The sequence below is a fragment of the Rattus norvegicus genome, chromosome 2 (assembly GCF_036323735.1).
Source record: "Rattus norvegicus strain BN/NHsdMcwi chromosome 2, GRCr8, whole genome shotgun sequence".
NCBI classification, from domain to species: domain Eukaryota; kingdom Metazoa; phylum Chordata; class Mammalia; order Rodentia; family Muridae; genus Rattus; species Rattus norvegicus.
In genome coordinates this window covers 104,046,221-104,061,360 of record NC_086020.1, presented here as the reverse complement: position 1 = coordinate 104,061,360, position 15,140 = coordinate 104,046,221, and the positions used below count along the sequence as shown (strand labels likewise).

General features: G+C 42.7%; 2 protein-coding genes across 4 annotated transcripts in view; one reads left to right on the top strand and one right to left on the bottom strand.

Annotated features, from left to right (window-relative positions):
• The first annotated feature begins 312 nt into the window (after positions 1 to 312).
• Crh (corticotropin releasing hormone) lies at positions 313 to 2,177 on the top strand. Its single transcript, NM_031019.2, has 2 exons — positions 313 to 472; positions 1,142 to 2,177. The coding sequence occupies exon 2, from the start codon at positions 1,156 to 1,158 to the stop codon at positions 1,717 to 1,719; it is 564 nt and encodes a 187-aa protein (NP_112281.1). The 5' UTR covers positions 313 to 472; positions 1,142 to 1,155; the 3' UTR covers positions 1,720 to 2,177.
• An 881-nt stretch (positions 2,178 to 3,058) lies between these two features.
• Positions 3,059 to 15,140, bottom strand: part of Trim55 (tripartite motif-containing 55) — a 41,942-nt gene continuing 29,860 nt past the window's right edge. For 2 of the 3 annotated variants that reach the window (XM_006232181.4, XM_006232182.4), the window contains one exon: positions 3,059 to 4,078. In XM_006232181.4, coding sequence (XP_006232243.1) covers positions 4,068 to 4,078 — 11 coding nt within the window. In that variant the 3' untranslated portion in view covers positions 3,059 to 4,067. The remainder of the gene's footprint in view (positions 4,079 to 15,140) is intronic. The other variant, NM_001012218.1, reaches the window with a different exon arrangement.

Sequence of the window (15,140 nt, the reverse complement as noted above, 5' to 3'; positions counted from 1 at the left end):
ATGTTTTCCACACTTGGATAATCTCATTCAAGAATTTTTGTCAATGGACAAGTCATAAGAAGCCCTTCCATTTTAGGGCTCGTTGACGTCACCAAGGAGGCGATAAATATCTGTTGATATAATTGGATGTGAGATTCAGTGTTGAAATAGCAGAACCCTGTCCCTCGCTCCTTGGCAGGGCCCTATTATTTATGCAGGAGCAGAGGCAGCACGCAATCGAGCTGTCAAGAGAGCGTCAGCTTATTAGGCAAATGCTGCGTGCTTTCTGAAGAGGGTCGACGTTATAAAATCTCACTCCGGGCTCTGGTGTGGAGAAACTCAGAGCCCAAGTACGTTGAGAAACTGAAGAGAAAGGGGAAAGGCAAAGAAAAGGAGAAGAGAAAGGAGAAGAGGAAGAAAACCTGCAGGAGGCATCCTGAGAGAGGTACCTCGCAGAACAACAGTGCGGGCTCACCTGCCAAGGGAGGAGAAGGTAGGCAGCGCCTAGATGGGCGCCACCAACTTTGTGCTGCCTGAGCTGCTGTGGTGCGCCCCGGAGCCAGCTGCCCAAGTGCTGGAATGCCTGTGCCTATGCATGTATGTGTGTCGCTAACTGTGCCTTAAAATTCCGATGACAGCCGCGATGTGGCAAAAAGCTAAGTTAGACGGCGGCTGCGGCTGCTCATCTTTATGCACTCAATCCAATCTGCCACTCATTGCTCATAGTCTGTGTAAAGAATGGCTCCCTTATTGTGTCCCATACCCGCAAGCAAAGGGAGCAAGGGCAGGAATGGAGACAGAGAGGAGGAAATGATGTCCGAAAGGGGCGATTAGAGCGGGCGAATAGCTTAAACCTGTGGCACTTCTCCGGGCTCAAGAAAGTCAGTTTGGGGAAGACTTAGGAAGAGGAGTCAGGGGGTGTCCCTTTTAGGTCTCCAAGGAAGGGTCACCTGCAGGCTCGCACCATATGAGCTTTGCAGGTACATAGCTTCAGCACCGCGGACAGCGTCACAGAAGCCCAGAGCCTGTCTTGTCTGTGTCTGTCGGATAGGAAGTCCCGCTACACCTTCCAGCTGAGCTAAACTCTAACCAGTCTTACCTCTCTCCCCCACCTTCTCTTTCCTCCACCTTGTCTCTCCCTCTACCCCAACCTCGGCTGCAGAGAGCGCCCCTAACATGCGGCTGCGGCTGCTGGTGTCCGCGGGCATGCTGCTGGTGGCTCTGTCGCCCTGTCTGCCTTGCAGGGCCCTGCTGAGCAGGGGATCCGTCTCTGGAGCGCCGCGGGCCCCGCAGCCGTTGAATTTCTTGCAACCGGAGCAGCCCCAGCAACCTCAGCCGATTCTGATCCGCATGGGTGAAGAATACTTCCTCCGCCTGGGGAACCTCAACAGAAGTCCCGCTGCTCGGCTGTCCCCCAACTCCACGCCCCTCACCGCGGGTCGCGGCAGCCGCCCCTCGCACGACCAGGCTGCGGCTAACTTTTTCCGCGTGTTGCTGCAGCAGCTGCAGATGCCTCAGCGCCCGCTCGACAGCAGCACGGAGCTGGCGGAACGCGGCGCCGAGGATGCCCTCGGTGGCCACCAGGGGGCGCTGGAGAGGGAGAGGCGGTCCGAGGAGCCGCCCATCTCTCTGGATCTCACCTTCCACCTTCTGAGGGAAGTCTTGGAAATGGCCAGGGCAGAGCAGTTAGCTCAGCAAGCTCACAGCAACAGGAAACTGATGGAGATTATCGGGAAATGAAATGTTGCGCTTGGCCAAAACGATTCTGCATTTAGCACACAAGTAAAAATAAAAAATTTAAAACACAGTATTCTGTACCATACTGCAGCTCTGATATCATTTGTTTATTTTTATATAGCTTGAAGCATAGAAGATGTACAGGGAGAGAGCCTATATACCCCTTAATTAGCATGCACAAAGTGTGTTTCTTTGTAGTAACAAAACAGCGTTATTTGTATTGCCCACGCTTAGTTTCTATGTGCAAATAAGTGTCTTTATAGCGATATCTTAAAGAAAATGTGGATCCAAGGAGGAAACCTTTAAAAAAGCAGATGGAAGTCACCCAGTTGTTTTTATTTGGAGACACAGTGTAAGAGAATTCATTCTTGAGGGGTGGCTAGGACAAAATGTGTAAGCTCTTTGAATCAACTTTTTCTTGTAAATGTTTCAATAATAAAACATCTTTCTGATCCTTGGTCAATTTGGTTGTGTCAGAGAACGTTGACTATATTTTTAATAAAATCTGAAAGGTTGTTGTGGCTTTATTTTTCCTCTTCAGAAATGGACCCAGCACAAGAAAATAAAAACAATACAACAATCCCCTCCCCAAAAAACAAACCCTACATTTTATTTTCTCCTAAAAATATGAACGTTGTCACATAGCTTACACTAGCCCTGCAATTTGTCCTGGGCTTTCCTCTGTATCTCAGATTTCCCTTCTGAGATTGAATTAAATAATTTTAGAGGTTCCTCCCACCCTTAAAACTTGATAATTTTACAACTAGAAGATCAGTCACAGTGGAAATAGCTTGCAAGCCTAATTAGTTGAGGACCAGGAAGTGTGGGCATCCTGGCAAATGGGTGGACGTCAGAGGACAACTGATGGATGTCAGAGGACTCCTACCATGTGAGTCCTAAGAATTGAACTTGGTTCTTCAGGTCCAAAGGCAAGTGGTTGTACCCACTGTACTATCTCACCAGCCTTAGTTAGGAGAAACTTAATAATGCAAACATTTCAAATAAATAAACATATTTGTGGTAAAAGGGCACTTGGGAAATTTTTTCTTAAAAAAGAATAATAGCTCCACAAATACCTTTCATATTTCTCTCTATCCCAGTCCTAATAACTGCAACTTGTAGGACTGTTATTTGCTTCTAAAATTAAACAGCGTATCTAATTAGTCGGACAATATATTTGCTTTAGTAGTTTGGTTACAGCTATAAAATTTTTAGTTCCATAATTAATACTTTAAAATTAATTTGTATGTATGAAGATGGCACTTCTCTTGAGGCCCTTGAAATGTGCTTGATTAATGGCTTAATAATAAAACATGAATCACTGAATAAATTGCTAGGAGACTAAAGTTCTTAAAAACATTTATTTAGGAGTTCATTTAAAGTAACGTTACACGTATGTGATGAAAGCATGGAGAGAGAGAAGGGAGAGAGGGGAGAGAGAGGAGAGGGAGAGGGAGAGAGAAAGCGCACAGGGGGAGACTGTGTGTATATTTAAATACATGCAGTTGTTCCACAGTTTGCTGAATTGCTGCTATGGCAGACACATAAGAAAGTAGACAGTTCCTCCCAGAAAGTCTTCAATTAAAGTGGCTGTTACATGGATATAAGATTATGAGATATGTAAATAGTATTAGAAAAATGTCTAAAGAATTGCCCTAGACCTTTGGCCTTCTGGACTATGGAAGTGTGGCCACATGTAAAGAAAACTTCTGGCTGTACATCCTGTGACATCTGTAGGGAAGAGGAACCTCTATAGCATTCTACATAGCTTTGGTCAGTGACCAATCTCCATATTTTGATAAATGGGTCAGTTCTGAACTGACACTGAATGTCACCTACCACCTGCAATGCTAAGGAGAAAAGCAAAAGGCACGAGTGTCCGAAAATAACAAGAAGCCCAGAGAGAGGAGAGTGTTCTGCCAGTTTGTAACCGCTCGCCACTCACAGCTGATGTGTACACGCACCACACCTACACACCCTTCAGAATGTTTCTCACCCAATAAAAGCATAAGATCAAGTTTCTTCATCAGAGTATTTTCTGTAATTTTTGTTCTGAGCATAATCATTTTCTCAACAAGTTAGATAAGTCATCTGGAATTAAAGGGTGTTGTTCTTGTTTTGTTTTGGTTTTAGAAATCCTGTCCAGAGGTCCCCTTCGTATGCATCACGGTGAATTTCCACCAGGTTTCCCTATGTGCTTCTCAGCCAGGCAGACAGGGGGCAGCAAGGAGAATAAATATCATTCATTTAGGGAATTCAACCAGGAGAAGGAGAAGACGTGGCGAGCTGGCTCAGAATCAGCCCCACCCCCACTCCCCAAGGCTGCAGCCTGTCCCTGGGGAGAAGAGGCCTCAAATCCAATCTGCAAAAGAAGAAAATGTGGATGAGAGGAAGGAGAGAGTAGACCTTTGGAGAATTGGTCCAGTCACTGTTCTACTGAGGAGAGAGGTTGATAATCATAATTACAGGAAGCATAATTATTATTAGGGACAGAAAGCAAGCTCAGGTCATCTTAGTTATGGTCAAGAGCCATTAAAGTGAGTCACACTCATGATTCAAAAGAAAAAGCAATAGCACATGCCATGGAAGGGAGCTCTAGTGGGGAGGGGCCAGGTTTCCCTGCTTCATTTTCCCAAATTAGGTTGTTCATGATCTACTGATGTGACAGTCTCATTCATACACGCAGATATCTAGGCTTACAAAAATCTGCAAAACTATTAAAATCCTGCTAATCCTCATAGCTCAGTGACAGAGTGCTTTCCCAGCACATCTTAGGCCTGAGTTTCATCCCCAATGTCTTATAAGACAGAGAAAGGTGAGGGAGAAAAGAGAGAAGGGAAGGAAGGGGTGGGGAGCCCAAACTAAAATGATGTTGCTATATCATGACATCGCAGTTTATAGTCATATCCATATCAGCTCTCCACTGCTGACATTAGAAGTTTCTACCAGGTTATACTTATGTGCCGCCAGTAGGGGTATGCGTCCCCAACCTCAGCATTAGGTTATTTCACTACTGTGGGGGCACCGGTGTTCATGCACGCAGACTCAGACAGGGACAATGGCACTAAGCCATGCTATCTAAAGAATCATATTGGAGGATATTGCTGACAAAGTGTGGTAATGCATACATTTATATGTTTATAAATCACTTCAACTTGGCAAAACCCCTCAATTTTACAAAGTCAAAGTACTGAGCAAACCCTGAAGTGAATATCTCTAGGCAGGAAAATCTTATAACATTCATACAAAATCAAGTCTAATGTCAAAACTTCTAGAAGATACTTTCAGTAAATATCTGACTGATACGGGTTGTAAATTTAATTCAACTGATCAACTCAATCTTATAAATGAACCTCATGTAGTTTTGAGTTTTTAAAGAAACAGCTCAATGAAACAACAACAACAACAACAAAAATTCCTTTAAAAAAAAGACTTGCAGTTTGATCGTATTCACTCCAAGTGTAGAGAGACCACGATAGTTCTGGTTCGTCCCAAGGGAAGGATTGAGCATGTTCTCACACTTCCCTGGTAAACTCAGCAATACAGAATGCCAAAGGCTCTGAAGCAGTGAGGAGGCATTGTGTACCCAGTGCAGAAGCCCTGGGCTAGGGGTGGGGATCTGATGCCAGGCCAAGCAGAACTTTGGTAAGAATAAGCATATTGCTGCTGTGCAAAGTAGTTTCTAGAGGAAAATGAATGCTTGCCAAACACATTCCCAGATCTCACTATAAACATAGGCCTGAGATGCCATTCAGAAAAACCAACACGAATATAGTGAGTTATTTGGTTTTAGGATTCTCTCTTTTTTATATATATTAAACTGCTTACGGGTAGCAAGTTAATAAGGACTGTGAGGTTATATTAGATTAAAAGTGGAACATTCTATTTTCAGAAGAAAAAAAAAACATTTAAAGACCTGGAATGTCAAGTAAAGTAGGTTTTCTTGGTAATGGGTTAGATGTCCCCTGAGGTGGAGCCACGTGTGGAGGAGTTGAAGGTTCAACTACATAATAAGTTGAGGCTAGCCTGGGCTACTTATGATTTCTGTCTCAAAAAAAGAGAAATCGAGGCAGATAATCCTCAGAGCCCTCTGACTGCCTAGCAGAGTCATCTACCCTTAACCCTAAACCAAACAGCTCAGCTCAGCACCAGAAGACAAAACAGGCAAGGGTGGGTGGGTGGCTGGCGTGATGTTTGGTGTGCTTTTGGAAGTTGCTGGCTTATAAAAGCTTTCCTAAACCAAATATTAAAACCTACCCATTTTAATATTTGTTTTAATGATTTAATATTAAATATTTAATAATTTAATATTTGTTGAAATATTTTAATATTTAAAACTGCTGTTTAAATTTTCACCTGCTGATACTGATAGCTGTCAAAACCAGGTTCAATCATTTGAATTTGCTGTTCTTATATCCAATGGTTCCAGGCATGTTTTTTTGTTGTTGTTCAAGCAATGTAAGCAATGTAATGTAGGATTGATATTGTCCCTTTCAGAGAAGATAGTGACAGAAAGGATCAGGAGCAGAGATTATCTGGAGTATCTTCAGTGTTCATGCTATCTTCTTGGGCTGCAAACTTACTAACCGTTTCAACAAGAAAGCTCCCCTGGCCACTTGGCAGGGACTCTCAGATGCCATTGTTAAGCTTCAGTTGTTAACTTGACACACCCAGGAAGAGGGAACCTCAATCAGGAAGAGGGATTAAGGAATTGCCTGCATCTGATTGTGGGCATAGCTGCTCATTGATGTGTGAGGACCTAGCCCACTGTGGGTGGTACTATTCCTAGGCAGCTGGGTCTGTGCTGGGTAAGAAATGTAGCTAAGCCAACCAGTAAGCAACATCTCCTAAGGTTTCTGCTTTAAGTTCCAGCCTTGATTTCCAGCCTTGGCTTCCTGGGAGGGTGAAGCATAACTAAACCAAATAAAACCCTTTCTCCTCAAGTTTGTCAGTGTTTTATCGCAGCGACAAAGAAACACACCAGGACCCCAGACCAACTGCTTACTAACCCTTTGACATGGGCAAGTGATTAACCATTCTGAGCTTGGCTTTCTCGTCTGTGAAATGGACATTGGACCCTATGTCATGAGGCTGCTGTAAAGGATTGAATAATGTAATGTGCACAAAACACTTTGCACATGCCTGCTTCATATGCAGTGCTTCCTCACTCTGTTTCCTTTCTCTCTCTACCTCCCTCTGTCCTCCTCTTATCCCTAACTACAGTGAAGAGACTCCTCTGTCACACAGAATGACTTGGGGGGTATTTCTGGTGAAGGTATACGTGTCAATAATCTCCAGTGAGGAAAGAATGTATGGTAGTTGTATTTACTACCTCACCTTCCCAGAACTGGAGAGGAGTTATATCACATGACTCTTGGGGCATGTGATCAAATCATGGTCATCTGTGATGCTCTTCCATTTATCCCAAATGGTTTAACTCTCTTAGGATTATCTCCGGAGGCATAGAAACCACCACTCAGAAAACCAAAAGCATGCTTTCTTCCTGTAGTCTTCCTAAATGGAGTCCTTTGCTTTGCTTTCCAACAGTGGGCTGTCTTTCATTGTGGAAAGTACATTACTTTTGGCAAGATGTATATCACAGAGCAGAACGGTGTGTTGGTTGTGGCTCCCTCCACTCTGTGTGAAGAAGAGGACAAGGGACCTCCAGTACAAATTATTTCTAAGTTTTAAATTTTTCCTTAGGTGGCTGCGATGTACAACAGTTACAGTCAACCTGACTGAATCTGGAGTTGCCTAGGAGATGTGCTAGTGCATATCTGTGAGGGCCTTTCCAGAGAGCTTTCACTGAGGATTGAAGATGAACTCTGAATGTGGACAGCAGCATTTATGGAGAAAGGAGGAACTTGCTACGTGCCAGCATTCACCTCTCTGCTTCCTGACTGAGGATACAATGTGAGCAGCTGCCTCGTGTTCCTACTCCATGCTTTCCTTGCAATGATGGGCCATGTCCTCAAATTGTGAGCCAGCCACCATATGTCTCCCTTCCTCTGTCTCTCCCTCCTTCCTTCTTTCCTTCCTTCCCTGCCTCTCTTCCTCCTTCCCTGCTTGCTTACCTGTCCGCCCTTTGTCAAGAATCTGGTCACAGTGATACGAATTTGACAAATTCAAAGTTCTTCGTAAAAAGAAAACCAGAAATAGAATAAAGAGGAAGAAGTTCACCTTTGTCTCAAGTCTTGTTGGAATCTGGTCAAAATTCGCAGCAGAAGGATATAACGTACTTTCCCTCTGCTATTCCCCTTAGTGTGACAGAGTATGCTGGATATTCATAAAACAAGTTCCTCGGGGGACACAGAACATTTCCCCGTCCTTTGATATTTTTTTGCCAGTGTTATTAAAAGTGCTTTGAGAAGGGATACATGAATGTCAGCTTGTGACACTAGCTCATTGCTTTGCCTCTCTGGAGAGCGGGGTAAAATGCGGTGCTTCCACACAGGGACATGCACTGTGCAGACATCACCCTTGACCCCCATGTCACCTAGAATCACTCTTGCCAGAGACTGCTGGGCGGCAGACGCAGGAGCAGGTCAGCTTCAGAGTAAGGACAGTATATAGTAGTTTTAAAATATGAATCAGTTATAAACATCAAAAATTCAGGGCTGAAAATACAGAGATAGCCACTGTTCAATGTCGGTGGGAATGTGAACTAGATAATCAGTGTGGAACATTGCACAGGGGAGACACATGGGCCACTGGAATGGCTCAGTGGGTAAACATTCTTGTATCAAGCCCAACTACCTGGGTTTGACTCCCCAGGACCCACAGGGTAGAAAAAGAGAACTGACTCACAAGCTGTCTTGACCTACACACATACCATTCATTATTCTTGCCCTCCCCTGAAGTAAGTATAATAAAAATATTTTTGAAAATTAAACAGACACCATATGGTACAACAACTCCACATCTGTGTATGTGCTCAAAAAAAAAAAAAAAAACCTGAAAGAAAGAATTCGAGCAGGTTTTCACACCATGTCATAGCAATATTATTCACAGCAGCCAAGAAGCAGGAGCAGTTTCCAAAGGAGGGAATAAATAAGCTTTGGCATGAACCTACAATGGAATATCATTTAAAATGTACTCAGATATACACCAAGACATGTGCAAACTCTGAAGGAACCTTCTGCCAAGTGAAATAAATCAGATACACCAAGTAAAACAATGTATGCTCCCATTCATGTTCCTAGTACAGCCATATGCACAGAAACAGAGAGTGGCTGCCAGGGCCTGAGGCTGGAGGAAGCAGGGTTGAAAGGTTTTGTTTAATAGGTCTAGAGTTGCATTTCTGCAAGATTAAAACTGTCTGGGGGTTGGTTACAAAATACAGTTAACATTGCTGACACATACGATAAAAAAACTGGTGAAGATGGGAAATGTTTTTCTCCATCCTGTCTCCCCGGCACAACCTTTTTACAAAACTGACTTAATAAGAAAATATGGTCTTTGAAGTTCTGCAAACAATGCAGAAATGAACTTGTGTGGAATGCGTGATGAATGAAGCAGTCCTTGGTTCTGGACAGGATGTGTCCCTGCCTACCCAGTGCCTGCCACTCCCCTCATCCTGCAAACCTGAAGCACCTTGCCTCCCTCCTGCAGAGTGGGTGACTGCCCACTCTGAGTTTGCACAGCAGCTATGCTTGGAGTGGAACTGAGTGGCCAGGGGTCTCCACTTTGTATATATGTCCGTGTCAATATGTCTGTCACCTGGACCTGCTTTGTCACTAATACCATTTTGTTGATTGGATTTTGTTTTCCATGAGGCTGAAGTTGGCCCCCAGGGCCTCATTGTACACTCTAACTACCAGTTCTGTCATAGATCTCTACCCGTAGTCATAGCTCATAGCACTTAACAAGTGTTTGTTTTGTTTTGTTTTTGTTTGTTTGTTGGTAGGAAAGTGTACAACAACAACAACAACAACAACAACAACAACAAAAACAAAGCAGAGAAGTAAAAATGCTCAGTGCAGATTTTGTTTGATTTCTATGTTCAATGGATTAATTAAGGCCAGAGAGAGCTAAAGTGAATCTATGGCAAAATTCTTGACAATCAAGGAAACGTGGAACTCTTGTCAGACTCACTTGAGAGCAAATTATTCCCTGGGTGCTGACCATGGGAATCTAATTGAGTGCAGTGACAATGCATGAGGCATTAAATCAGCAGCACCCTTTACCTAAATGCATCTGCCTCACATGGTCCCCTGCATAAATAGCATTGAACAGATGCTGTCCTGGCCTCCACTTGGACATGACTTTCTGAAGCCACACTTGGGTGGGACATTCTTTGAGGCTGGCCCAAAGTAGAAGAGGGAACGTCAATGTCTCCAGCTGCCTGTCAGCTTCCCAGGGTGTGAATTCTAGTCATTTCCCCTTTCCAAATGATCTCTGTGCCGCTCATGACCACAGCCCATCAGTTTACTATACCTGTGTTCTACTCTTTGGGTGATCAAACGCAATGCCATGAGGACATTAATGGATGGTGATGACTTAATCTACACCCTCCTGATAGCATATTACTTAGGAATGTTGAGAGATCAATGATATCAGGCCACTGAAGGAATGGTGGAGTGGGGGAAGGGTGATGAGATCCAAGTGTACACACTCAGGCTGCGACATCCAGTGCCTAAGAGTTTAAGTGGATGCCAATGGGAAATTCAACCTGAAAGAGTCTGGTTACTGCTGCTTGTTAAATGCCATTCTTTTCAGGTCAGTTGAAAAGAACCCTTGCCCAACTATAACAAAGTCTTCTTGCCTCGAGGAATGAGGATAAGGCTAGACTTGAGTTTTCCAAATGGGCAGCCATCCAGCATCCATTCTTTATCTGCTGGTCTGGATCAGAGAATCAAAGCCAGATGTTTAAAACAGGTGTGAGCAGAAATCCTGAGTATTTAGAATACTTATTCAGAAAGAACTATTTCTGAGTCTTGATAGCTTATACATTATACACTCTTGAATGAGAAAGTAAGAACAGCTCAGATCCTTGGCTAGTTACCAGTTGTGAAGGCAACAGAAGTCTGTTCTGTGGCTCTAAGCCTTGGAAATACCATAGGCACTCCATTCATAAGAATGCAGGCATTTCTCCTTAGAACAAATCAAGCAGCATATGATATCATGAAGCACAGGCCTGGAAAAAAATGTATCTAGTCTTCATGAATGCTAGGGGCAAAACAATCGTGAGTCTCTAGACAAGCCAGGAAGGAACAGTAAAGATCATCTCTTCGTGAGAGGGTCTACATTCTTACACCCTGAGTGGTGAGATGATCCCAGGGATGACCTGGGAGATGCACTGCTATGGGAAAATCCTTCTTGGGAAGTGAGGAGTAGAGCCAGAGCAATAGTCTTGGGCCTGTCAACTGGAATTAATGCATTCACATTTTCCTAACCCTGAGGAGAGTGCTGGGACGTGCCCTGCTGTGGATTATTGACGTGGATAGAAAGTCAACCTTCTTCTCAGGTATGGCTCTAACAGCTGGGTCTATTCTCTATGTACATTTTCTCTCTTTCTGAGGGTGAGCCAAATTTTTTTCACACAAGAGCTTCTCTGCATTGTAATAAGTAAACAATCAAATATGAAATTCAAGATGGGCTGACTCAACAATGGAAGACAGGAAGTCGGTTTAAATAAAACTCTTATTTGAAATGGACATATGTGGAGGCCTAGAAACCAACCCCTGGTTCTTTGCAAAGCTTTGCAACCCATCTTGAGTGGTGAATCAAGGTAGAGGGCCTCTTGGTCACAGAGATCCCTAGGGAGGTGCGGGGCAGAGATTAACCCACTCTTTTCCAATGCCAATGTGACCTTCATTAGACTGTTCACCTCACTCTGGGCTTAAGGATATAGACAAAAGCTCTGAGCCCCCAGCTGCTCTGTGATCCTGTGCAAGCCCCTAGGTTCTTACTTCTGTGTGGAGCTGATGTGGGGATTAACCAAAAGAATCTCTGTAGATGATTCTACACATGAAATGAAGCTACGTACACACACATCACAGCCGCCACCACAAACCAGGGAATTTGGGGAACATTTACAAAATGTCCCACTTCATCAGCAGCGTAAGAAAAACGGTGCTTCATGAAAATCACTAAGATACACAAATGAAGACAAAGTAACAAGCAAGATGGGCTACACTAGCAAAGGTCTGAGTTAAAGCAGAACAGTAAACTACTTAAAAGTACAGAGCAAACTGGATTATCTCTGTCTTAACAGCTACCCCCAGCACCATTCCCAGTGCCCAGCTCCCCAAGAGAGTCATCTCTAGTGCCCAGCTTCCCCAGAGCTCCCTCTCCAGTGCTCACTCACAAAACTTTGGGAAATGAATTCATGACAGGACTGCAAACAGTTTACATAGTATACTTTGTATAATGGACACATCAATTTTACCTCCCTGTTAAAGTGACAGTTACTACTTGCTCCTGAGAGACAGAGCCTGTAATTTCAAAGTTGGTTTGTCTATTTGACCTTTCAGTAAAATGGCTAAATTGATCATTATTAGAATGTCACTTTCTCAGCAACAGCAGAGGAATAAAAATGCAAAAATAAATAAAGTGTCAGTGTTGTAAGACATAGATGCAAAAGCAATGTTAATAGAATGATCTCATCAAAACACACTTGCTAAGGAAAACTATATTCCCTCTTATAAAGTGACTGCATCTCAGTATCACTAATACTTTTCATTTCTAGCATTATTAAGTGCTGACAATCTTATCCAGTAAACAGAGGCCATTCCTGGGCGCTATCACTTTTCACTTTCTTCCTTGCAGTGAGAATTCCAGCACAAGGTACCCTACTGGACAGTGAGTGTAAGCTTGAATCTCCTGAAACTCTGTATAATCCATCTCAGTGGGGGCTCTGTTTGAAATTAATTTGATACCCTGAATACTTCAATTAAATTTAGGGAACATAGCTAAATTTTCATTCACTTTAGACTGTTTTGGAGAATTAAATAGATCATTTCAAAGAACACAGGACATATAGTTACACTCAAGGGAAATCATGTCCTGTCTCCTGTGTCTGTTAGCTTTATTTATTTCTTAATGCAACGAATACCTTGTGAAATTAATCTCACATGTAGATGCTTCCTGGCCCTCTTACTTCCTGCATTTACCTCTCAATCTCTGGTGGCAGTTAGAGGGATATTTGCATGCTTGAAACAGTAGTGGATGGGCCAATCTCAAAGGTCATTAAAAATGATCGTATTGCTTGCTTTCTTGCTTTCTTATTTCTTTCTTTCTCTTTTCTTTCTCTTTCCATTTTTCTTTTAGAACTGGATGGAGATACAAAGTTCCACACTGGCTATAGCTCTGGATCTTTGGCCCATTGATCATACTGGCTACAAAAATGAGAATGCTTTCAGGGGTCTAAATCTTGGATTGTATGATATCTGATAAGGGTTCATGTCTGACTGGATATAGGTAGTGCTCCGAAAGTCTAGAAATAAAGAATAGGCAATAGCTATCCCCTGCCTGAACTGGACTTTCTGATCACTGCATGTGCCCCCACATACATACATACATACATACATACATACATACATAATACATACATACATACATACACACACACACACTCATCTTTCTGATCACTACACATACTCTCTCTTCCTCCTTCCAGTCCCCTTTCACATTCTTTCCCTTCCTCTCATCAGCTTCATCATCATTGTTCCTCTGAGGGCATCTTTATAACATGTGCATTTTTAGATCCTGGGTGAAAACTAAGACAGTCATGAGTTGCATTTCCTTGATGACTCGTCCCCTTCGCCTCTGTTTGAAATGAGCCACTGCATTTCGCCTGCACATACCCTCCTCTATGTTAAGATGATGATCCTTAGGCACAGGCCACCCACATTGCTACTGAGGCTCTGTCTCTGAGATGATATGCTACATAGGAAGGAACAGGGCAAGGTACTATATCTTCTTACACATCAGTCCTGAGCCAACGGACCACTGAGTGCTTACAGTCACCTACTCATGGAAGAGCTGCACTGGCAGTTCTGTGGAAACTTCTGCAAATGTAAATGAAATGATGCTAAACAGAACTAATTGACAAGAAATTGTGGATTAGAACCATAAGAAAGCGTGCGTGTGCGCGCGCACGCGCACACACACACACACACACACACACACACACACACACAGAGGCTGCAAAGATGGCTTAGTGGTTAAGAGCACTGACTGCTCTTCCAGAGGTCCTGAGTTCAAATCCCATGCAACCACATGGTAGCTCACAGCCATCTGTAATGAGATCTGATGCCCTCTTCTGGTGTTTCTGAAGACAGCTACAGTGTACTTATATATAATAAATTAAAAAAGGCACACAGGCGTGCACACGTGCATTACAATGGCTAAGTGTACAGGACGATGCACACGTAGGCTAAGATGGAGAGTAGCTGGGTCTCCTCCTTTCTTAGTGGGTGCACACAATAGGCTGTGTGAAAACAGATCGACAGTTTCTAGTGAAGTTATTTATACACCTCTACAACCTAATAGTTCCATTCCTGGCAAATTAACTCAAAATTAATTAAGGGAAATTCTTGGGCATAGGTATGTTATGAAAATGGCATAATATCAGAGATATTAGCTGATACATCAGCTGAAATCAAAACCAAAAACAGAGCCCCACAAAACAAACAGGTCACCAGATCATAGTTAGCTTAGGTACCGCCCTTGGCCCTGTGTATGGTTACAGGAGAATGGAAACCAGGCATATTGGATCCAGATCATGAAACTTTTCCTGCACTCTGCTTTTGGAATAAGACCTAATGATTTTCAACACTATTCTCCTCCCTTTTTATCAGTATGCAAGGTTTAAACATATCATGGTAGCTACAACCGGTATGTGAACAAGGACCATCTATATACACTCTGGGGTGTTCCAGAGCAGACAAGTATGAGCAGAAAAGAGATAAGTTTTGTTATTAAGAAATATTTCATCTTGGGATCAATTGTTGAAGAAAACATAACAATGTTAAATATGAAAGTACCAAAATAGAATTTCAAAATATCTGAGAAACAATCCCACATAGATCTGCAAGATCTATCTAAGTACATTCATAAGTATAATAAGATATCTCAAAATTCCTTTCTCAGCCATTAATAGAACTGATTACAGAAAATCAGAATGAGTATTGTAGACTTGAACTACATCATCAATCAACTGACTTAAGATATTTATAAACATGAAAGGCAATCACAACACGAAACTCTTGTATTTCCCAAACCAAGTGTATGTTCACCAAACCAAGTCACATTCTGAATGGTAGGTAAATCATAATAAATTTAGAAGGATAAAAGCATATAGATTAATTCTGTTTTCATAATATAAACAAATGGAATCAAATAAAAAAAATCTGGAAAAAATCCCCAATTCTCAAACTTCAGCAACCCTTGTCTAAACTCCTGCATCAGTGAAGAAATCA

Bases quoted from the DNA above. Each gene is read 5' to 3' on its own strand.
- Crh (NM_031019.2), top strand. From the start codon at position 1,156: ATGCGGCTGCGGCTGCTGGTGTCCGCGGGCATGCTGCTGGTGGCTCTG.